The sequence below is a fragment of the Neodiprion pinetum genome, chromosome 1 (genome assembly GCF_021155775.2).
Source record: "Neodiprion pinetum isolate iyNeoPine1 chromosome 1, iyNeoPine1.2, whole genome shotgun sequence".
Classification (NCBI taxonomy): Eukaryota; Metazoa; Arthropoda; class Insecta; order Hymenoptera; family Diprionidae; genus Neodiprion; species Neodiprion pinetum.
Window position 1 is genome coordinate 9,051,913 of NC_060232.1, and position 23,678 is coordinate 9,075,590.

At 38.1% G+C, this 23,678-nt stretch overlaps 4 protein-coding genes across 7 annotated transcripts; 3 read left to right on the forward strand and 1 right to left on the reverse strand.

Moving 5' to 3' along the window:
• The first annotated feature begins 63 nt into the window (after positions 1–63).
• Positions 64–23,626, forward strand: LOC124224676 (chaoptin). 3 transcript variants are annotated; one of them, XM_046636750.2, is made up of 6 exons: positions 64–549; positions 16,586–17,220; positions 17,319–17,492; positions 18,662–18,780; positions 19,186–19,332; positions 19,418–23,626. In XM_046636750.2, the coding sequence occupies exons 2-6, from the start codon at positions 16,752–16,754 to the stop codon at positions 22,415–22,417; spliced, it is 3,909 nt and encodes a 1,302-aa protein (XP_046492706.1). In that variant the 5' UTR covers positions 64–549; positions 16,586–16,751; the 3' UTR covers positions 22,418–23,626. The 3 variants fall into 3 exon arrangements, with proteins under 3 accessions (XP_046492706.1, XP_046492704.1, XP_046492705.1); XM_046636748.2 differs by having other exon boundaries at positions 64–533; XM_046636749.2 differs by lacking the exon at positions 64–549 and adding an exon at positions 11,873–12,024.
• Positions 960–1,748, forward strand: ND-MLRQ (NADH dehydrogenase (ubiquinone) MLRQ subunit). Its single transcript, XM_046636777.2, has 3 exons — positions 960–1,134; positions 1,218–1,364; positions 1,435–1,748. Exons 1-3 carry the CDS (start codon positions 1,081–1,083, stop codon positions 1,489–1,491), a joined length of 258 nt encoding a protein of 85 aa, XP_046492733.1. The 5' UTR covers positions 960–1,080; the 3' UTR covers positions 1,492–1,748.
• On the forward strand, positions 1,853–4,516 carry LOC124224681 (phosphopantothenate--cysteine ligase-like). The gene is given in 7 exon segments (XM_046636768.2): positions 1,853–2,326; positions 2,391–2,521; positions 3,024–3,061; positions 3,064–3,120; positions 3,222–3,436; positions 3,584–3,766; positions 3,911–4,516. Coding segments are annotated over 7 exon segments (939 nt in total). The 5' UTR covers positions 1,853–2,197; the 3' UTR covers positions 4,097–4,516.
• Vps16A (vacuolar protein sorting 16) lies at positions 4,125–9,432 on the reverse strand. Of its 2 annotated transcripts, XM_046636752.2 has the most exons (18): positions 9,328–9,432; positions 9,000–9,210; positions 8,739–8,925; positions 8,238–8,366; positions 8,006–8,150; positions 7,648–7,775; positions 7,017–7,192; positions 6,561–6,933; positions 6,346–6,473; positions 6,113–6,257; positions 5,875–6,009; positions 5,620–5,781; positions 5,367–5,516; positions 5,026–5,273; positions 4,804–4,900; positions 4,637–4,740; positions 4,391–4,538; positions 4,125–4,312 (listed from the first exon to the last, which is right to left on the reverse strand). In XM_046636752.2, the coding sequence occupies exons 2-17, from the start codon at positions 9,053–9,055 to the stop codon at positions 4,406–4,408; spliced, it is 2,496 nt and encodes an 831-aa protein (XP_046492708.1). In that variant the 5' UTR covers positions 9,056–9,210; positions 9,328–9,432; the 3' UTR covers positions 4,125–4,312; positions 4,391–4,405. The 2 variants fall into 2 exon arrangements, with proteins under 2 accessions (XP_046492708.1, XP_046492707.1); XM_046636751.2 differs by having other exon boundaries at positions 4,125–4,538; positions 9,328–9,431.
• Positions 23,627–23,678: the final 52 nt, after the last annotated feature.

Below are 23,678 nucleotides of genomic sequence, written 5' to 3' on the forward strand. Positions count from 1 at the left end.
TTTGAAAATGTTTCGCACGAGGGCACGAGCGCGTTCGACAAGTAGAAGTCGGCAGAACTCCGATGAGTTCAAATGTGCGCGTCGCGGAGTGTTTTTTTCGCGTCTGTGAAACAGTGAGTTTGACCCTTGCGAGATGTATATTCATTCTGGAATGTACGTATGTATGTACGTACGTATTAAAATATCATCTGGTGCAACGTGATATATCTTTTAATTAAACTTTGACTAAACGTCATTGAAGAAACTGCAGCTGATGTCCGAACCAACCAGTTCTTTACTCACATGCTCGGAAATAGTAAACAACGCTGAGTGCAGTCGGTGCAACTCCCTTTAATTCATACTAGTAACGTATTTAATATTCCAATTTCATGGCAAGTTCTATAATAAATTAATTAGTCTTATTACCTGCGTCATCAAAACAAGTGTTAGTGACAGTGAGCTAATCCTAGCGTTTTGTGACACTGCGAAAACATCTCTGAGGGACCAGATCCAGCAATGTGTCTATTTCAGCAGAGCGGGTTAATATCCTACAGGTATTCGGCCAGTGTGGTAAATATTGTACAAGATGTATTTCTCAATGCTTTGTTTGTTAGGAGTCGATTTTACAAGGAATACTTAAATTTGGTTTTGGGTATTTGAATAAGCAATCATCATATGAATTTTTATTCTCCATTGTAAATCACCTTATCGACGTTCTCTTATTTCAATTTCCGTAAATGATTGTTGCAAGAGAGAACCGAAAATTTCTCTCGTTTAGTAAGGCTTCAGAACGCCATCGGAAACACAAGCATCTAGGTAGGTATGAAACTCTCTTATAGGTTAGTCAGAGGGCAGACAATATCTAACTGTACAGCTAGACGACGCTCGAAAATTTTAGTGCGCACAATCACGTAACAAATGTGAAACGTTTTCGAACGTAAACCGAAAGACGTTGCTAGTGGTATGCCTGGCGACCCCCTCCCCACTTCTGCGAAAGAAGTTGGCAAAACTAGCCTACCCTTTGATTGAGTTGCGGAAATACAGTGCTAAGTACGATTGTGCTCGGCTGTAAATTGTAACGCCAAAAAACCTCTGTGCACAATGGCTCCCAGAATGCAGGGGATGACAATTGCAAGTTTGAAGAAACACCCCGCCGTGAGTTGAGACACGACACGTTCGAAATGAACCGGATTTGATATCCTATATACCCGTTTCCACGATTATAATTTCTCCCACAGCTCATTCCCCTGTACGCGTTTACGTTCCTTGGATGCGGCGGAGCATTCTTGTACACTATACGTTTAGCCGTCCGCAGCCCCGAAGTCTCGTGGTCCAAGACCAAGAACCCTGAGCCTTGGAACGAGTTTGCTGACAAGCAGCACAAGGTACGCAGCAGAAGATTTATCCAGTCTAGGCAGCTGTAATTTATCTTATTTCTCATTCGTTTTTTTACAGTTTTATTCGCCTCTGGACACAAGCGGCAAAATCGAGTGCCCTGCACCGAAATACTGAGTGGTTAAACTGTCGTAGATCGTTGTTAGAGCTCGAAGAATGAAATAAATAATGTTTACGTAATTCGACTGATCTCCAACGAAACCTAACCTAACCCTGTTATGCAAGATTCGACGTGGTTTTTCCCTCCGTGCGAATATAGTCTTTCATCTTTTCAGATTACGGATTTGTCCAATTATTTGTATTTAGAAATATTATTTATGAGAATACAACCGATTCTATAATGTACAAAGCTTAATATAGTCCTTAAAAATTAATACATTCTTAAGTGTCTCGAATTTATCCATTACCCTGTAATGACGTTATTAGATGTTACCAACTATTTCAGAAATTATCCCCAAAGAGATTTTTCCGAGTTTTTTCAACCAATGTTGAGTTACGTAGTTTTAATTAGAGGTTAGGTTCGTCCTTTGAACGGTTTGAATGTCATTCACTTCCCATCAAAGTTCGTTTGATGTGATTCGTCCTTCGACATTTTAGTTCATAACTCGCGTTCAACTCTTTTTTTACAGCAATCACCTCGTTCCAATTCTTGTTTAAAGATTGACAATATTTGAAGTTAGGTGCCCTCAGACGCATCCAACCTCTCTCTTTATTTCACCCTTGAAGGAAAAAAAAAATACTATTCCTCGTCAAAGATACTATAACACAAAGAGAATAAGGAGACTAGCGCAAAAGTTGATAAAAAAAAAAAAAAGAAAAGACAATGGCTTCGAATTGGGAAGAGTTTTACTCTTCTCATCCACAGCCTGCAAATTTGAGCAAAAACGAAGACTTATTGAGAGATTTTACTGCGCGTCATTTGAACGGCGATACAAGAGTTGTTCTCGTTACGGTAAGAAATTTAGTTTATTTCTCAAACCCTAATTATTACGAAAATTCACTTCTTATCGGTGTAGAGTGGCGGAACAACTGTTCCATTGGAACACAATACCGTTCGCTTTGTGGATAACTTCAGCGCAGGTACGAGAGGCTCTGCTTCCACTGAATATTTCCTCGATCATGGCTATGCTGTCGTGTTTATGCATAGGTATCCACATTTCTTTATCGCACAAAAACATATCCAAACATAACAGAGATAGCATTACAAAAGTATAATTTAATCTTTCAAAAAGTCATAATTCGTCATCACAATGTTGCAATCTTTAAAATTTCAAATTTCCTTCAGATATGATTTATCTTTATTTTTCTGAGGTACGTTTCTTTCACTAGGAACTGTTGTTGCATCCCATCGTTAGTTAATTAATACAGACTGAAATATTCAGTTCCATAGCTTATAGTTAGAATTGTTGATTTTGCCTCAATATTCACTTGGAGCTATTTGGTTTGTACTTTCGTAGCTTACAGAGATGCAGTATGTAGGTATATGCTTCATGCGAATGAATTCTAAATTTGATTTTCATTTGGTTTCATTGTTTTTAAATAATGATCGTGAAAAATTTGAACGTCAGACAAATTTTTATAAAGTATTTACAAAGTTTGTTTATACAGAGTAAGATGTAAAGAAGGTATAGACCGATATTGGGTTTCAGGGTAAAATCTTTACAACCATTTTCAAGGCATTTCACTGGAAAAAATTTTTGAATATGCTCGATTTGATCGAAACAAAGGATGGAACTTCTGTTACTGGTAAAGATATTCTAGTGGACAAATTTTTACTACACCGTTTCAGGAGTCTAAAAAAGAAATAGACTTCTAGCATTCTAATACGTAATTAATATTTACACTAGTGACATCGGAAAATATTCCTAAAATAGCAGATGTGTTGAGAAAATATAAATCTGCGCTAGCAAATGGAAAATTACTCGAATTGAGTTTTACAACTGTTTACGAATACCTTTGGTTGCTAAGATCTGCTTGTCAGATTTTAGCACCTTTGAAAGAAAAGTGTATCCTATACCTGGCAGCCGCAGTATCTGACTTTTACATTCCACCTAATGAAATGGTACTTGATTTATTTTTCGACTTATTGCAAAATTTTTTCTATGACTTGAGTAGATCTGTACAATGTACAAGGTGTATGAACAATTAATTATAACGACATAAATTATAAAGACATTGGCAGGATTTACTTTTATTAACTTTGTTTTAGTCGGTACATAAAATTGCTTCGACTAAACCCCAGACTATATCTCTTCAACTGGTACCAAAAATACTAGCTCCTTTGGTGAGCCTCTGGGTTCCTAACGCCTTCGTAGTTTCTTTCAAATTGGAAACGAACAAGGATCTATTAATTGATAAGGCCAGAGAGGCTCTCAATAAGTACAAACACAAAGTAAGTCAGAATTTTTCCAAAAACCATAGATAACTTGTTCAAGTTGCTCATGAAATTGATTGTATCATTCATATGTGGCTAATTTTGGATAAGGTATTTAGAGCAATACCCTGGTCTTACGGTATTTATTTCTTTTCTTTTCAGTTGGTCATTGCTAATATGCTTCAAAATTATAAACAAAAGGTAACGCTGGTAACTCAACAAAGCAGCTATGTAATTGAACTTACGACAGAACAGTCACGTATTGGAGAGGAAATAGAAATGTATATAGTGAAAAATATTGTTGATAAACATGAGGAATTTATTGCTGATCGCAGTGGGAGGAATTGATGGTTTAAAGTAACATGTCACTATAAAATGATAGTAGTCAATTTTTATACTGCATAAAGAAATTGTGGTATAATGACACCTTTTTTTATACAATTTTTGCGAAAAGATAATTCAAATCGTCAGTATAATTTGTTACATATTGTGAGCTAATCTTTATTTATACTATTTATTATGCAACAGTTCCCTTACAGTACTGACAGTAAGGTTGAAAAAATTCCGTAAAAACGTTTTTATTATTATGTTATTATGATGTTGTTGTCTTCAAGACTACAAAATTTTAGAAACATCGATTACCATTTATTTTCCGTTTCAAAGACTGGCTTTCATGGCATTAATTTTTTCTGCTACGTGTTTATCTGCAGGCCCACATTGAGCCACTACAAATTCCAACGCTGATTGGTCCTTCTGTTCTAATGCTATCTGGGCCGCTTCCAAAAGCATTCTATATAAAGTCAATGAGAAGTTGCATTCGTAAATACAGATATTATTTCGCGTTTATATAAATAATTTTCGTAACGAATAAATGGGAACGGTACTTACCCTACTTTGGCAAAGTATTTTACTTTCAACTCCTCTCTTACCCTAGGCAAGTATTTTTTTGCCTCATCATTTTTTTTATATTTCAAACATTCCTCTATAAACGGCTGTAAATGAAAATAAAGTTAGATAATCGCATAAGAATTCGTACAGTTTTATGATAATCTCACCTCGTAACCAATGGGCGATTTTTTACTTTTCGAAAATTTTTCCAATTCCATCCATAAGCCATTTTCCGCTAGGCATTGAATTCTCAACCACCAATACCTGCAAATAATCGAGAGAATATTAATTCAATCAATGTTTTTTGTTGGGAGACAAGTGTCTTAGCTAATTTTCATCTCTCTAATTGCACAAAGAAAGCAATTTTGCCGTGAATGACCGATGATTACCGTTTATCAGGTAATTTGTATTCCGAACGAAGCTTGTCCGCAAGTTTAATTTCGTTTTGCAAAAGTAGAAGCTTGACAGTATCGTGTAAAGGTTTTCCCACCACTGGCTGATGCAATGTATCTGCCAAGGACCTTTGATAACGTAAGAGCTTTATTTGTTCCTCTGTGAGTGCTGCATTCAAGTCATTTCGAGCTAGTTTAAAGTTTTCGTGAGCAGACTGCAAGAACGTATCTCTTGACAAAGAATTCTGCAAAATGGTACATAATTCATTTATTTATTGCTGATTGAACTTTAGTTTCTACGTCAGTTTGTAAAACGATTTATTCTTATAATTACAAACCTTTTGCTGATAGCCCTCTCTGATAAACCATAATGCTTGAGAGTGAAAATCATCGTCTTGACTATAAATATCGCGCAATGTTTCTCTGTTGTGACCTTGACAATATTTTATGTACAGTGCCATTGCCAGTGGAGAACGCATGATGAACCTCTAAAGTTAAAATCAATAGGTCCATTATTAATTATTCAAAAATCGACGACAAATATTACGAACTTTGAGTGCTGAATCTTAGAGTTTTTGTTATACATCTTACCTGGAAGTCAGCTAGTGGCATGTTCTCTCGTAAATGAAAAATTACTGTGTAAACTAAATCTGTATTTCCACTTTCTACAGCTTTGTAAAGGGCTGCGCGTTCTTCGCCTAATCTCAGTAACAAGGGTACTTGCAATTGCGCTCTAGGTTCATAGTCGATAAGCTACAGCATGTGGAAACGAACCACAGTTAATACTGGTATGTAAAGGACAAGTACATATCAACACATTTTCTATTTGAAAATGAAATATCTCACTTTTATAGCTAATTGTTTTCTGCCACAATTTGCTGCCTCGATAGCTATCTCACTGTAGGAAACACCTGGAGCATAACCCAATTTATCAGCTATTTCTTCTGCGATCTGTTCTTTGTCAAGTTGCGTTTGTTTTACCTGACACATAAATTTTATCCAATGAATTTCCGAACCCGGTAAGAACGCTAAGAATCCAGTGCAAAAGAATTATCATGTTTGATTCATTTTACAAATTGTTTACCTTGTAGCATGCCCAGTGAGCCAGTATTCTACTCTCCCCATCCACTTCCGGTAATTGAAGGTGACGAGCGATTTGTATACTCAGATAATAATGCCTCCTGGCAACCAGCCGATGGAGCAATACTTGACTAGAGAGAACCTGTAATCTGACTTTGTCAAGGTCACATTATAATGCACATCTATTTTTCGTGTGAGAAAAAGATGAAACTTGTACATCGGCTGAAAAAAGGATACTGTGTGTATGTCAATGGAATTCCTATAGTGTGATGACGAACAGCATTCAAAACCCTTAGCTGACGACACATAGTGACGTAAACATCAGGATTAGTACTTCTACTGAAACCTTTTCCGAATTTAGCAGCCTAAAAAAAGGTTTCATGTTTAGAATAAATGTAATAAGTTTTCTTAAATGCGAAACAATTTTAGTAGAAACCAAAAGCTCTTATTACCCGCATAAGAAGCTTCTGTGTCTCGAAGTCAAATTCATAGCTGGCAGCTTCGATACAATCTTGAATAGCTGTGTCGAGTTTTTCTTTGACAAGATCAATATAACTGTCGGCTTTGTGAGACCTTTTTTGAAATTGCTTAGATGCCTCGAGTAAGTAAGACGCGGAATCGGTTGAATTTATGCGGAATATTTTTTGCACAACGTTTGGAACCTTCTGTATCATTTCATGGGACGAACTTGACAGAACGCGAACGCCGTCAATTTCGGTAATGAGGTGAACTGGTCCATCGTATGTGTACATAATTGTTTCCCCTGTTCTTCCCACTACCATGAGAACACTGTTCCAACAGCAAACTACTGCCTCTGTACCACACCTACAGAAATAATGAAAAATTCAACAAGCAAATTTATTTCCAACTATTTCTTTTAATCAAGTGACTAATGATGTTGTAAATACCAAGCGATATCAGAAAGCGGATCGGTGATATTGGTGAAGCATTCGCAGTACTTTTTCTTCAGATCCACTGAACCAAGGTACAGACAGCCAGTGTCCGAATAAAGAGCAATGTGCCGGTTATTTCCCGATACAGCCATCCTTATAATATTGTTGACGTTGTTAGTGAAATACGTACTCTGAAAGAGATTATGTATCATTATTTCAATGCCGTCAGAGACGCATAGCTGGCCTTTTTTTCTTCAGAGTTCTTTGTATCGATGCGCTTATAACGTGAATATTTGTTGATACAGTCCCTCCCTTCCAAGTCACATGGAAACCGCTTGTGCCACCATATGTACAATTTTTATCTGAGTTGAGCATTACAGACGAATGCTGTCGTTGCTGCAGACTGCGACCCCGTCGCTTCAATGGGTCTGTTTCAACAGATATTCACAGTATACCCGAATATTTAAGACTGAAAAATTTTAGACCGTTTACAGGGAGGCCTATCACCTGACAAACCTTTAAATTAGTGGCCAGCCTGGTTTCGCACGACTTTTGTAGACTTGAAAATCGCAATATAATAATAATATACACAAGAATCAATCTGTGGAATGAGATGAGCTGATTTCATAGATACAAAAATACTCACAAAGGGAATCGGAGATGGTTTTTGGTACATATGTTGAATCTGATAAATTCCTTCTTGATTAGCGGCTACTATATGGCTATCTCTTTCAGTCGGAACAATACACCAGCAATCAATCGACCCCCCAGTTTCTACGAATAACACACACAACAGAATTAAATTTGAATATCAACTTCTATAAAACTTGTACGGCATGATAAATTTCAAAAAATATTTTCATCTGAAATAATTTAAGGAATGTAACAGTAGCTGTGAAATTGCTTCATCAATATATAGTTTCACATCAATTGTCAAGTAAAATATTCTCAATATTTGTTATCAGGATTTCACACATTTTATAAGAGAATACAAGCATACTAACTTGGAATTTCAGCAACCTGTCTAACTTTAGGCTCGGACACATTGTTAACCAAGAAAATTCGATTTGTAGATGTTAGAACAGCGACTCCTGTACCATTAACAGTTGGAAAATATTTTGCTGCGACGACTTTAGTTTCCTTGGCTTCCTAAAATGATAATAATGATGCAAAATGGCCCGAAGGTGGTGTAATATTCATCAGTACTAAAATGGCTCCCCATTTGCAACTACATACATTTCCCATGCCGAATGCATGTTGGTAAGTGCCAAACATGTCGTAGATTAAAACCATTCCGTCGTCTTGCACACAGAGCAGTTCTTCTTGATGCGACCAGCCAAGCAAAACAAGTTGACCACTGTTCCACTGAAAAAAGTTAAATGAGTTAATCAAACAATCGTTAAATTTTGAATACATGGTTATATCGAATCACAAATACTATAATTATTGCAAAACATATAGTAGTTTAATTATCTTAGGTAGAGTAAAAACAAAATCACATCGATCTTTCCAAGTTAACGAAGCACATTATGAATTTATTTATTTGTATCTGTTGCACACATTGAGTTCCTTATTTGTACAACAAATGAAAAGACAATAGCTTGCCATAGATAACCAAAGATTTCAGATTCTACTACAGGGTTAAAATTTTTTAGATTTGGGCACAGCTATTCGTTGAATTGGGTGTAGCAAACAAAGCGATACAAAATAGGAATGAATAACTGTTTTTTAACTTACTTGCAACGGTGCCATCAATTTCCCAGATGACGAGTAGATAGAGATGATTGGCTTGTTTGCGCCTTGTACCTTGACAAGTTTATTCGGGTCTCGTGTGACTGCAATAGGACCGCCGTACGGTGCAGCAGCAATAAAATTCTGATTACTTACTTCCTGGTGAAATGATACAGGGTACAATTCGAATTTCCTGAAATTAATATAGTGTGTCGAGTTATCAAGTATAAAATAGCAGAGTAAAATTAAGGGATTAAATGAGCATACCTAAAGTACTTGTCCCTTCCGAGGGGAAACCAATCCGCAGTCAACATAACAGACATTTTGAAATGGGTTAAGAATGTTAATTTCCACACGGTTTAAGAATGTCTGCGTTTTGTAAATGAGCTTCTTCAGTAATAATTTATACGAGTAATAACCGAAACCGATAGATAAAGGGGTTGTGTTCGTCTGCTAATATTCATTGCGGCGTTAGGTACTGAAAAACGTATCACATTATATCAAAAATTGAATTTTACTTTACAAATTTGTCCATATTGGCTCTAGAATAGATAAATTTCTCAGTATTCCGATAGGCGGTAATAACAGTTATTACATTTTACGTCTAAAGTTCTTATATTATCATCATTTGACAGCTCAATGACAGCAGATTGACTAATCAATTAATCATAACCTCCCATTGTATGTTGGTGGAGGATGTGTAAGAAGCACACTAGAAGCATTGACCAGTGTTGCCAACACTCTGGTGGCAACAGGTCATACTTTGTAAGTGAAAATGATCCGTACTTTGAAACTTCAGAACCGTACAAAGATTTCGCGGAGTACATTTTTATTCTTCATTTTTTTATGGTCGTATAATTACGACGATTTTGCTTTTATTCTCAAGGAACAGACAGGTTTTAACCACATTATTGACATTTTTACGTACAAGAATATTTCAAACTAACACTGAAGATCGTAAATTTTTCAATTACACAAAGCAGTTGCTGGAGACTTGGAGAAAACATTATTTTTCTTTTCTTTCGAATCTTCGAATATTTTCATCCCCAGCAAAAAGAGGACTGATACAGGAAATCAATTTTCCATGCTTTGATTTGCGTTAAATTTTCGGGACTTATTTAAAGACAGTGCAATTTTATCGGCAAACTGATAGTTTTTTACATAAAAATAGTATTTGCGCATATTTATTTAAAATTAAAAAATGCACGATTGTTATTAATACTTGAGTCCATGTGGCGACAAAACCCGGTAAAACTTAGGCAATGATTAACACAAAAGTAATAGAAAAATAAATTTCAAAATAATCTGGGTATTTTTTCACCTGTACTATCACTTGATTGTCCGCTTTATTATGCACCTGAGGCAATCTCTATGTTCACTATTAGGAATTTCGAGTTTGAAAATATGTATTCCCGACAGTCGATACTATTTTATTAGGAAGTTCAGCAGTTTTCCGGTTAACCCTAATAATAATATTACCCGGAGGATATACAATTGTGTAATAATTTCAATACCTCAATTTTGTCTGTGGAATAGCGAACTATATTATCATTAAGAAACGTTTTGTAACAAGAATCCCAATATGATATTTTTTAGTCGAAATTATAGGAAACGCTAATATTTTTATGATATCATTCAACGAAAAGCGCAGGCAGACCAAATCTTTGCTTTGGCGCGGCGTGCATGAAATTCAAACTCTCGCGACTTTCAATGTATCACATTTATGGTTGAAATTTTACTTTCAATCAGTCACGACGCTTCGATTATTAACGTGGTGTCATATCTATATATCTATATTACATCCTGATGTCAAATTTTATACACTTGTGTCTTAATTTTACTAAAATCTTGCAATCGAAAACACTAGGAAAGAGCAGAAGGAATTATAATTGAATAAAAATTCGGCATGCTCGGAATATTTTTTTAACATCAGCTCTGCATCTCGTGTGAAACATATTATTATTAAAATGATAATTCACATTCAAAAGTATACAAACTACTCAAGTTTTTTGCGACGAACTGTGGCGGTTTTCGTCTCATTTGTCACATCTTTTTTAATTTTTCTCCCATACCTGTACGAAAATGAGTATGTAAAGCTGGATTTCACGTTTTAACTTAATCTAGTTATTTGAGCAGATTTTAGGGGTACGAAAACTAGGTTTTAACATGAAAACAATTGCAACAAACGCGTAATACAGTTCAAACTCTCTAGTGATCCTGACTAGATTTCGGCCCGACATGAACAACATCGGACGAAGATATCAGACAAGTCCGTGAGAAATTTTTTCTTCTCAAATGAATTTTTAGATGTTGGTATACGTAACCCAAGGCAAATTAACTGACTGAGACCCAGTTATTTTGACCTGTGGTTACATACCGCAGGACGTACCTATGCATACCTATATTTGGACGAGGGTATAGAAATACCGGTTACCGATCATGCGCGCGTTGTTGGGCTTATAAATTTATACGGCAAAAACCAAAATGAAAGCACCGAGAAGTCCGAACGGGTAAAAAAAGAAAAGATCCGGCGCATCAAGAAACCGTTCGAAGAGCAATTTCTCCCGGTTTTCAATACCGATCACCGGAGAGGCCGAGTACCTGCAGGAACCTGCACCGCGAGTATCGCGAGGACATTATAATACTCGGTGAAAGGCAATCGCGAGCTCACAAGTTTCCCACTTGCCAGCTCCAGACTTGACTCAAGTACGGCGGATAATACCTGGTTGGTTAGTTTCGCGTCCCGTTCTCTCGCGTTCTCACCGATCCTCCTCTTCTTCCTCCTCCTCCTCAATCTCCCTATACCGTAATCTCCTCGAGCAGCTCTTCGATACCAGATTCCCCGTTACGAGGAGGCAACGTCGTGAAAGAGGCGAGGAGAGGAGAAAGAGATAGGCCGAAAAACACTCTTCTCACAATCGAACCGATCACTCTCCCGGTGGTCAATGGTCGCTGCAGCCAGCCTCCGCCCTCGATCATCGTCGCCGTCATCGTAATTAGTTTTAATTTCCTCTGACGGTCATTTTCACCCGCGTAAAACGACCGCGAAAATCGGCTGACCGGTTCTTCGAGAAACAACAAGTGCGCCGACTTTACAGTGTCTTAAACTCGTGAGATCAATCTCTGTGCGTCGTTCGGATGAAAAAGTTTCCGCCGATCTCGGAACTGACGACTGGACCAAGTGGGCCGAGAGTCTAAGTTGGATTCCTTTATTCGGACGAATGCTGCGGAGATCAGAGATTGACCTCGAAACCTTCTCAGATTAGTTTGTCTCGGCTTCAACAGCCATGGCGTGAGTATACTTGTGTACGTCTGTGATCGTTAGGTGTGTACGTTATACCTATTTCATTTGCTTTTTGAATATTCATTGATTCTGAAAAGGCGGCGTTGACCTGTTTTCGATAGTCTGCGGAGGATATCCGTGTATACCGGTATTCGTATTCATCTTTCAATATTTGTTCTCGGTATTAAGGCCATCCATTAATCGTGTTACAAACGAAAACACAAAATTTCAGCAGTCCCGGTGAGACTTTCTTTTATTTTGGATTACACAAGGATTTCACAGACTCCCGAATAACAAACAATATATTATAATATTATGCCAAGCGCAGAATGAGTGTTTTGTGAATCATGTTTTTAGGTCAATCAATTTCGTAACTGACCCATCAACTAGCAATAAGAAATCTTTCCATGTAATTCAAAATGTATCTTCTACGTCCATGCGCCTTTTCCGAAGCGGATCTATGATGTTTATTAGTCTTATCGGAATGACTGAAATCTAATATTTTTGTTCGTATAAAAAATCTTTGACCGAATACTTGTCTCTGAAATAATATGTACGAACACAAAAACGGTAAATAGTATCTCTGTACGAAATTATTTCATTTAACTATTACGTACCATACTTATACCTATACTGAAGACTTGTCTTTTGCTTAGCAAGAAAATAAAATCTAATCAATTATCCAAATCACACGACAGGCTCATTTTGCAATCATGAATAAAACAAGACGTACTCTCACGTCTGTCTTGAATTTCATGTAAAAACAATTGTTTCCGAACACAATTTATGCCCAATGCAATTTACGCCAGCAATTATTGCAACAATGTGCGATTTTACGCTCATTATACATAAAAGCTGGCTAGTTTTTATATGCCGTCATAATTATTTTCGTACACAGACCAGAGATGAGCGGAATTTATTCCTCATGCGTCACACCTTGAGGCCAGGTATAAAATGATGTCCAAGCTCTGAAAAATATGACGAATTCTGAAATTTGTACAAATCTGTGCGACACGCCAACAGTTTGAAAAGCAAGTCTCAGTATTTTGCTGCAACGTGAAAATGGAAATACTGCAGAAAAACGGCTCCGCGTATTATTCATCGATCATTTTAACGCTTACATCGAGATGACGATGAAGAATAACTTAGGAATTTTGCAGTGACCGCGTGTTGTTGCGTCTATCTTGTCGCTGGTAAAAGGTCCTTGGGTTTTGCCCAAGAGCCCAGCGAGTATCGCAGGCCTCACAGATATGGAAAGAATTAAAATTCCTCAGTGCCTTCAAGTGCGTGCGGATGGGTTCTGATTCTTAATGTCTGCAGCGGTCGCGGTCAGGTGTGAAAGAATTTCAACTCACGGAGAATTTTTCTGCAACTATTTATTACATACAGAATATAAAAAATAATAGGAGATGTGATAACAATAAAAATAAGTGATAAAAATACACCGTTGATTATTGTTTTAAAGGTTTCGTAACGTTCATTCGTTCTCACGCAGGAATAATCTGTATCATCATCGTGATCACAATCATCGTCGGACTTTCACGGTGACTTGAACGATTATTATTCATTCAAATGATTGCATGTATATACCACAATTTGGTATAGTATAGGTGTAAGTACGGAGTAAAGACGCCTCAATTATGCACAGCACTCACAAATGGAAAGCGGTGAAAATTTTAATGCGTGACACGCCCGTAATATTCCGGGTAACCCTTTTTTCTTTTTTTTTTTTTTGTATACTCTCTTTTTCTTTACATCTCACTTTTCTCTGTCATTTTTTAAGCTAGCACTCGCGGAAACAGTCTAGAGACGTACGTAGGACAAGTACTGATAATACAATGTAATTTAATTAAACCGGGTACGATGTTTTTCTAAATAATAAGCAGTGAGCAATTATTTAAAACGTTCAAGTATCTTCATCCATAGTTTGAAGTGGGTGAAGTGGTTCGTAAAAATACTAATGGAAACGTGGAAAAATATTTGGACGATCTTGAGAAGAAAATGAAGCTTTCATCATATTTTTACTATATTAGTTTTCTTTTGTGATCGGCAATATCAAACATTGTTAAGATTTTGAGTGCTAAATTCATGTCGAACAGTTTCAGGGATGTATCTTACAATTAGACAAAAATAGTCATCAGTCATCATTGAACGTACACATGAGCAAAATTGTCTTCCTGACAGTCAGTTATAAATACGTGTTACTTAGAAACCTCGTAACTAATTCGTGCGGTCAAGTTTTAAGCAATAAATTTTCTATGGTCGAATGAATTTTCCAAACGAATCTCTCTATTTTCACTGCAATTATCTTTTAACGTAACTTGTCACACGTGTCAAATCGAAGTTTAGAAATGGGACGCCATAGGAAAGCAAAACGGCAAATTTTTCTAACTACCTTCGTTGTATCAACTTCTCATACAATTCAGTTTCCATCGAGACTGTTATAAGTATTCCATGTAACGCGAGTAACGTAACCGAAAATCATGAGGGTTTTGAGTTTGTTTTGCAGAAATATTTTACTGCAACACATTAAAATATTGGTACATAACTCTACGCACGTGGTTTCGCCGAGAGAATCTGTGTAACGCAGCTGATGTGAGTTGAGACCGACACGCGTAACATTAAAAGACGTCAACTTTCACGCAGGCCATTTCGCGTAACCAAGATAACTGCCGTTGGCAAACGACCATGTTACAGTATTAAACAATTGTTAATTACCGGTACGAAATATTCTAGACGCATTGTCCATAATTAGTTTGATACGCGACAACATCGACAAAGTGAAAGTAAAATGACTGATAAAATAATGAGCAATCTCGATCAATAGCGTAACTCGAAAAACAAAATAAAAACATTAACGAAAATAAATTATGCGTCTATACGCATTTATGTAACGGCGTTAAAATGAAACGACGTAGTTACAAGCTTAAAAATTTGGCGCGAGTCATTCTGGATACCTAAATTAGGCAATTAGTCTAACGAGAGACTTGCCGATTGATCGGTGATTTAGAATCGTGATCAAATTTTTATACAACCCATATTGGAGAGTTTCGTCATCTGTTTTCTTTCGTGAAAATCAGTATTAGTTTACTACTTACGCTTTACCTGAGTAATTCAGAACCTCTGTGAACTCAAGGATTAGCAGCTGCACTAAGAGTTAGGCAATTAAGGGAAAAGATTTCTAAATTATTGTTAGTCCCGAGGAGCATGTTTCACGCTTTGCATTTACGTCACGCACGCTGTACACGCGTCTATATCTATATATGTATATATTAGACGTATAACTGATCATCGCTTCGACTTTACACGCAGTTTTATATTTTGTTCGCCTCTTTTTCGCAATATACGTAATGAGCGTCCGCTAATTAATTCAGGAAACATACGGTTTCGTTTTACATTTTAAACAATTTTATTCGTGCGAATTATTATTCAAGGGAACCGGTACGACTTGACTCTCTTTTATAGTAGGCCATATTATGATTGAATGTTCGTGCTCTCTGATTACGGAACTCATTCCAGTTCATTGCGGTCATTGGCCATTCATGATAGTCGCAGCAGAATGGCCCGATTCCTGTAAAAATTCAATGTCAAACGTTGGTCAATTTTTTAACTAAATTTTTTACTAGGATCGAACCTATCTGAGCAAAAAAGAAACGTCTGTCACAGGAATAAAAGAAATTTCGTCAAAATTTTTCTCAATCGATTTACCGGTGACAATAAAGTGTGATTATTTTTCATCTAGCGTACTTAAAAACAATCGGCAACAGCCGTTGTATTTGAATTGAATCGTGGCGTAAGATGCGTAAAAATCGAGACATCAATTATTCTGAATATTAATAATAATAGTAAGGTCATTTTACTTTTAGCCTCTTGTTTCGCGTCAATATTGTTCCGAAATCGCAGCACAGGAAAAGCGGCGTTTGGATCAAATCAGCATCTACGTATAACACGTACATTATAGACGTAGGTACGAATGGTATTATACCGTCTTTAGAAAGGCAGGATGCTGAACCTGGTGTTTATGCTGTGGTATTCAGTTCATTTCCTCGATAGTCTATGCGATATGAATGTACGCACATACGGTTTATGATACGACAGCTTCTCGTATATCATTTTACTCGTTGCGCGTACTTACGAACGTCAATGTCCCCTTGACATTAACACTAATCATACATATTCACATTCCACTATATGCAAGAGTTATAGTTCCGATATCAACTTAGCGGTTTCTCTTTCTACACTGCAGAGTGCAGATTAATTACACATTTGTGAAACTTACGGGATCTATTCTCATAGCTTCGTATAATCCTACGTTTAGACAATTAGCTTTTTTATCGTTTAAAAGTGTGCGAAAGATGAGAACTTTCATCGACTTTTACAACACAAATGCGAAGTCTTTTTATAACGAAGAAGAACTTTACAAAGTATTCCGGAAAAGAAAATTGAACCTTAAAAATTTTGTGCTAAAAAAAGTCGTTATTCGTACGACTCAACCGTATGAAAATTATGCTCTTACAAAATTGTACACACTTCTTGCAAATGCTCAATCTTGTCTTTTCGCTGTTTACAGACGCCGGACGACGCCGAATGAATTGCTGATCGTAATCGCGGTTTTCTTGCAAATCTTTTCGTCGACATCGTACGGTCAGAAATGGCGACCTTGCGTGGAATTAAAAAGAGACCTTTCGCTGCCTTGCAAATGTTCCTTGTCGCCGAGTCACCAGCGGGCAATAGCGATGAATTGCGACGGTGTGATATTCACCCGGGACGTGATCGAGGGGTTGAAACAACAGCCGATAGTATCGTTCAGCCAAAAAACCGTCGGCTACAAAACTCTGCCGGAGGATCTTCTGAGCGTTGGATTGCCGGTGGAAAAATTGGACTTGTCCGAAAATTCGATAACCAAACTTATGGACCGGCTTTTGCAATCTCAAAGCCGTCTCCAGGAGCTTAGATTAGCCGGGAATTTACTCGGTGACAATTTGAACCCGATATTTTCGAGCAACGAGTTTCACGAGATGAGGGAACTCAGAGTTCTCAATCTTGGTCAGAACGGGCTGCGCAGCATCGAGGAAGGCATTTTTAAGGGATGCTGGAAACTCGAAGAGCTCTACTTGGATGGAAATAATTTGACTTCGGTGCCTGCCGCGTCGCTGAAAGGACCGGAGGCCATCAAATTACTGTCCCTGTCTCGCAATAACATCGGTAAATTAATTGACTGGCAGGAAATCTAATTGGATAATTAGCAAAGTCGGACGTTGCGAAGATAAGCATCAATTTTTTTTAATTCTTTTTCCATCCAGGATCCGTGATGCGTGACACCTTCACTGGCATCAGCAAATCTCTAGAAGCGTTGGACCTCAGTTGGAACAGCATTTCGCATATGGATGACGAAGCTTTTGTCGCTCTAGGAAATCTCGTTTCTCTCAACGTTTCCCACAACGATTTAACTCGTTTCAACAGCGACGTTTTTAACGGTAAGTAACAGTATTTCACGGGTCACAATGCACGGTTATTATTATGATAATATACAATGATTCTTGAATTTCTGCTTAAATGTAGGTGTTTAGAAAGTTCCCCGGAACGTGCTTCGTATGTTATTCGTAAAATAATCAGGGCTCTAATGAAAAGTGTAACTCGCTGTGCCGCAAAATTAATCCACTTCCCAAAATCGCATGTATAGCAACAAGTGTATATTATTCAAACCTTGGAGTAGAACAAAAAGGATTACCAAACACTGGAGCGAAATCTGTTGCTAATTAAATCGTTGCGTAATTAGGCTGTAATTAGCGTAGCTTCAGAATCATTTATATATATTTGTTTCATGAAAACAAGACGACTTTAATTAGGTACTTTGATGCGCTGAAGCAAATTCAACTCGCACTTTGGCCATGTAATCCGTGTATTGTCGCAATGTTATTATAAATCAATTATCGAGTACCAAATCATTTTGGCCAAGGTTCCAAAGTGAGTATCCGTGTTTGAAGCCTAATTTAAACAACTTTTAACTACACCCTTACACCGAGTCTCGTGGAAATAAATTTTCTTTTCCCACCGTAGAAATGTTCCTATACAAGGCTACGAATGGACTCTTCGACAAAGTAGCAAAATGGGCTAAAAACTTGTCAACGGCGATGTCCTTTGCCGTTTAGGAGAAAACTTTGCGAAACCTGTTATATGGCGCGTGTCCCGCCCCGAGGTGTGCCAATGTTAAATCAAGGAAAATGGGTACCTATATAGATTGAATGAAAATAGTGCAGTGACTCGGCTGCGATGACCTCGATGAGAATAGTTAACCCTGAGAATTTTCTTCCCCATTGTGCAATATAGTTTATATCGTCGTACTTTCAAGTGCAGATTACTATACTATACCAGACTGTGGTCTACCTGACCTCACCCAAGCATCCACGAGAATTTCTCACCGTTACAATATAAGATTTTCCCACGTTTATTTTCACGACTATGTATATTCATCATTGCACTTGACTTACATATCGTTGGGATGAACCGTTGTATACGAACTGGAGTGATAGACTCGATCCCGTTGTTTCACATTTGCATTTATTTCAATTACAGTTCAATTGTTACATCGTAAGTAGTATCTGTTGAAAAATGTATCTCTCTACGTAATGAATGACCCTTTCAGGAGCCTTCAATTTGGCGCAACTCGACCTATCCATAAATTACTTCAAGGAATTCCCCACCGTTGCTCTCAGGCATTTGTACGCTTTGACTTTCTTAAACCTGTCCAACAATTTGATCAGTGTAAGTCTTTTTTTCAATGTATATAACTGATTTACTTCGGTATATTATATGTATGTAATACTTTGGTGGAAACATCTTTCGTAATAGATTGTTAAGTAATTTACAAACACTAGATTTTTGTTAGCTGGAAAACAATTGTCCGATTATAATCTCCGAGGAAAGTCTTGGCAGATTTTGTTTTCCCTATTTTGACATTTTTTCTAAATAATATAAAGTTTTTAGCCAGAAACAATTTTTCAATTCTTATAATTCAGTGATCATAGAAAATGTACTCTGTTCTATCCTGGCAATTGTTCGTTGACAGTATTTCAGAAACCCTTCGATAAAAAACGTTTTACCTGAGTTGAAAAATACACTATCAATAACAAGGAAGAAGCATTGAATTAAATTCAATATGATTTTTAGGAAATTAAGCAAACACATCTATCTGGGCTAACGGAGCTCGAAGTACTGGATCTGAGCAGGAACAACATAGCTCGATTAGGAGTGAACGCGTTCTCGAACCTTTCCAGTCTTGTTCGTGTCGATTTGAGCTTAAATGCACTGCGCACGGTAACCAGCCACTCAACCATACATCAAGTAGTGTCGGACGATTATTTTGTAAATTCACCAAAATCAACACTCGAATTATTTTCAGATCGAAGAATCCGCGTTCGAGGGCTTGACAAATCTAAAGTGGATATCTCTGCAGGATAACAACATCCTGCTGGTACCTGGATCGGCATTGTCTCGGCTTCCTGCTCTCACGCATCTGCATATCGAATACAATCGAATAGCAGCTCTTTCGATCGATCTTTTGCGTACATCATCTACGACCCTTCGCACACTGGGATTGTCCCGCAATTTGGTTAGAGAAATACCAGCTCGTTTGTTTGAAAATTTTCAAGTTTTGAAGAGTATCGAGCTGAACGGTAACGTGATATCATCTCTGTCTCCGAATACGTTTATCGGTATAGAAGACAGCTTGGAGAACCTTGATCTCTCTAATAACCGTTTAACGGCAATTGGAGAACTTCCGTTGACGAATTTGGTTTTGTTGAACCTGGCCGGAAATTTACTGAAACGCGTTTCGCCGGAAACTTTCAAGATAATGACAAACTTGCGATATTTGAATTTAAGCAGTAATCCGCTTTACGGTGGATTTCCACCAATTTTTCCGCCGATGCTAAGAACACTTGACATTTCCTATACCGGGCTCAAGATTTTACCTTCGATTCTGTTCCTCAATTTGGAATCGCTTGAGAAGGTTTCGCTAACCGGTAATTATTTGCAAGAAATCGGAGAGAGCACCTTCCAATATCTTAAAAATCTTTCCTCGATCGATCTTTCGTTCAATGTTATCGAAAGCATTCAAAAAGGTGCTTTTGTCAGTCTGATTAACTTGTACGAGCTGAATCTACGGGGTAATAAATTAGTCTCATTTGGCGGTGAGTTTTTTAACACGGGAACTGGTCTCGAAGTATTGAATTTATCTGATAATCTACTCAGTTACCTGTCCCCCACAGCATTCGTTATTCATCCAAGACTGAGAGCAATCGATCTCTCAAACAATCGTTTCACTTACTTCCCCAGTGATTTTATCAAGCCGTTGCAATTCTTAGAAGATGTCGACCTATCCAACAATATGTTAATCGGTGTAAACGAGTTCGCGTTCTCTCAAGTGGCGCGACTGAAGACGTTGGATTTATCGGGTAATAAATTAGAGTCCGTAGACGAGCTAGCTTTCCATAACTCAACACAGCTGCAGACTATACGTTTGGCAAACAACAACTTGGAACTGCTCAGCGAACGAACCATGGAAGGCATACTTCGATTAAAGTACCTCGATCTTTCAAACAACAAGCTTACTTCGTTGCCTGAAACAATGTTCGACTCATCCAGACTCCGAGCTTTGGAGAACATAAATTTATCCGGAAATAAATTTGTTCAAATTCCAGTTAGAGCGTTGCAGAAACAGTCTCAGTCACTGTACAGTTTGAACATGGCCAACAACAAATTGGTAGAAGTATTCAGTCAAGACACCGTGAGCAATGTCAAGGAGCTTGACTTGTCGGGAAATCCATTGAGCGATAATGCTGTACGCGGAATTTTAGGAGAGGCAAAGATACTGCGATCGCTGAACCTCGCGAATACGGGGATCAAGGCCATAACAAGATTGGAAACACCGTTCTTGCGACACTTGAATGTATCGGGAAACAACATAAGCGACATTGGACCAGTCGCCTTGGAGCGCACTACCATGCTGGAAAGCTTGGACATATCCAGAAATAATATAGCTGATTTTACGAACTTAATTGAAACCTTCAAGACTCTTTCAGTACTCCATACCTTGGACGTTTCGCATAACGCAATCAAGGCTGTAAACGAGAGCAGTTTCGGCGGTCTGAACGCGCTTCAGGAATTGAAAATGATCGATCTACCAGACTGCACCAGGATCGAAAGAAACGCCTTCAAGACACTGGGAAAGCTCAAGTCTTTGCAGGCCTACGATTATCCGAGACTTGGATACTTCGACGTTCAGGGTATCCTGAAGTACATGGACGGCATCGAAGTTGTGGATATTGAAATCAAGGACTCCACAGTCGGCAACGAACAACTATCCATCAGATCTCACCCCCGTTTACGGTCGCTAACTTTGCGAGGAGAGAGGCTCCGAAATATTCTCTCAAGCTCCCTGGTAGGCGTCAGGAACCAAGAATTGACTATCGGGCTGAAGGACACATCGATCGACACGATTCCGAACGCTTTATTCTTCCCCGTGCCTCGGTCCACGAAGGTCACCTTGGACGTAGCCGGCAGCCGATTCTCCAGCTTGCCGCAGCAGTTTATCGCCGCTTTGGAAGATAGGAGTGACACCATCGTCCTCAAGGGCCTGGATTCGAATCCCATAAAATGCGACTGCCAGGCGATACCGCTTTGGCGCTGGCTGACGATGTCGAAGCATAAAATAGTCACCCTGGCAGTAAAATGCGCGAGCCCTGAGCACGTGGCTGGAAGGTACATCACGGATCTGAACGAAAACCATCTTAGCTGCGACAGTACGTCATCAACGAAATTCGACTCGACAGATCCCACGGCGGCTGTGCGATCCACGACATCCGAACCGGAAATAATTTGGACCGCAGCCCCAACGACCCAGGATGGTAATAAAAAGAAGTATCACAACGGTGACGCGACGTCGCCGACTGGAAGTAACACCACAACCACCGACGACACTTTGGTCATCGGTATTGTGGGGGGAGTTTTCGCGATCGTTGCAATCGTCGTTATACTCATATGCATTTGCCGGTTGAGATGGAGCAATCAGGTCAACGAGGCTCGCATGGCAGCCATGGCTTCCAGCATTCACGAAGCCTCGGTTATCAGGCCGGGTAGCACTTACTCGGGAAAAGCTAATCAAGACCTTTACATGGGGTCTTACAACGGGTCTGTGCTGGGCCACGGTAACAACATGTCCGGAATATCCGGATCCCCCGTTCACACTCCTTTACCTATGATGCCCATGGTACAACCGATGCACATGATGCAGCCGATGCACAGGCCAATGTCGCAGCCGATTTATGGCTACTACGAAAACCCTAATTTACCCGTTTACATGACTTACTCGTCTGATCGTGAGAACAAATTTGACAGATAATCGAACGTGATCCGTTGTACCAAAAACTCCCTTTAGCCCAGCAGTTTTAAATGTTGTAACATGACTTCTTTTTTCGCGACGAGTGAGGAAATGTGAGCTATGCATAGTTCAACCGGTTACGCTATAAATACGTCATGTTACCAAAAATTCATCGCCTCTTTTTTCACATTACATACTACTCTGACACTGCCAAGCTTTCAGTGACTTTTCGTGCTCAACAAATGTACATACATGTATGAAAGCAAAGCGTGCTATTCTGTTGGCAATATTAGAACGGTAATAAGGTTGTCGCGGGTCCATGGACCATGTTCGTTCAATCGTGATGTCTGAAAGCAGCTATAATAACGGAAACTGAATATCAGTATCAGTGATCCTTTCTGTGCTGCATAATATTGCGCTAAATTTATGTAAAGCTTGTGCTGTTTGTTTCTTTTTCTATGACATGATTATAATTGCATCCAACATTTAGAATCAAATCAGTCACAGATAGCAGTGTATTTCGTATAAACACATTGTATTTTGACATGTTGGATCCGATTTTAATTGAAATGTTTTAGTAGATAAATGTCATCAGAAAAGTTATCGCCGGAAGCTCATGAAATCGATTGAAAGAAATACTTGCACGATTCTCCCGCCGCTGCTCAACGTACATATTTTATTTCTATTTGGCTGCACACAATCAAAAAATACAAATATCAATCTGTTTTCATTCATAACGTTACCGTTGACGCAGTTCGCTGCAGCTTGCATGCAAATCTCCAAAAGACGAATAAGCAATTAGAATTCTAGCCCCGTTAGATATATCTGAATCCAGTGTCGAATAAATTAGATTTTGTAATCTAATCTCGGCAATTCGCTTATACACTAGCATAGGTACATAATTGTAAATATATATTTTATTAATATGTTATTATTATTATTTAAGTAACACAAAATATGTCTTCGCGTTTTAAGCTTATAACGAAGTTGCAATAGCTTCCACGAGTTTTATTGTTTACTACTACGTATATATATATTCGTAAATGGTATATTTTTAATCAAATTTAATGTAAATACAAGAAACCGATTTCCCATCTCAGTTTATTTGACGGTAGTAAATTATGATAGTATCCGCCATTTAGAAATTCGAGAATCACGATGAAATATAGATTTTATCGAGATATAGAATTGATATAGTTATACCTACAAAATACAGTAATATGTCACAAATTTAGCTGTCTCGATTCTTCTACCGCACGGTCAAGCTTTATAATTATGATTA

Coding starts and splice junctions, on each gene's coding strand:
- LOC124224676 (XM_046636748.2), top strand. CDS start 496: ATGTGTCTATTTCAGCAGAGCGGGTTAATATCCTACAG. Junction 17,221..17,318: donor CCTGTCTCGCAATAACATCG/GTAAATTAATTG, acceptor TTTTCCATCCAG/GATCCGTGATGCGTGACACC. Junction 19,333..19,417: donor GCTTAAATGCACTGCGCACG/GTAACCAGCCAC, acceptor AATTATTTTCAG/ATCGAAGAATCCGCGTTCGA.
- ND-MLRQ (XM_046636777.2), top strand. CDS start 1,081: ATGGCTCCCAGAATGCAGGGGATGACAATTGCAAGTTTGAAGAAACAC. Junction 1,135..1,217: donor GTTTGAAGAAACACCCCGCC/GTGAGTTGAGAC, acceptor TTTCTCCCACAG/CTCATTCCCCTGTACGCGTT. Junction 1,365..1,434: donor TTGCTGACAAGCAGCACAAG/GTACGCAGCAGA, acceptor GTTTTTTTACAG/TTTTATTCGCCTCTGGACAC.
- Vps16A (XM_046636752.2), bottom strand. CDS start 9,055: ATGTCTGTTATGTTGACTGCGGATTGGTTTCCCCTCGGAAGGGACAAG. Junction 8,367..8,738: donor AATTGATGGCACCGTTGCAA/GTAAGTTAAAAA, acceptor AACTTTTTTCAG/TGGAACAGTGGTCAACTTGT. Junction 4,901..5,025: donor TACAAATTACCTGATAAACG/GTAATCATCGGT, acceptor GATTATTTGCAG/GTATTGGTGGTTGAGAATTC.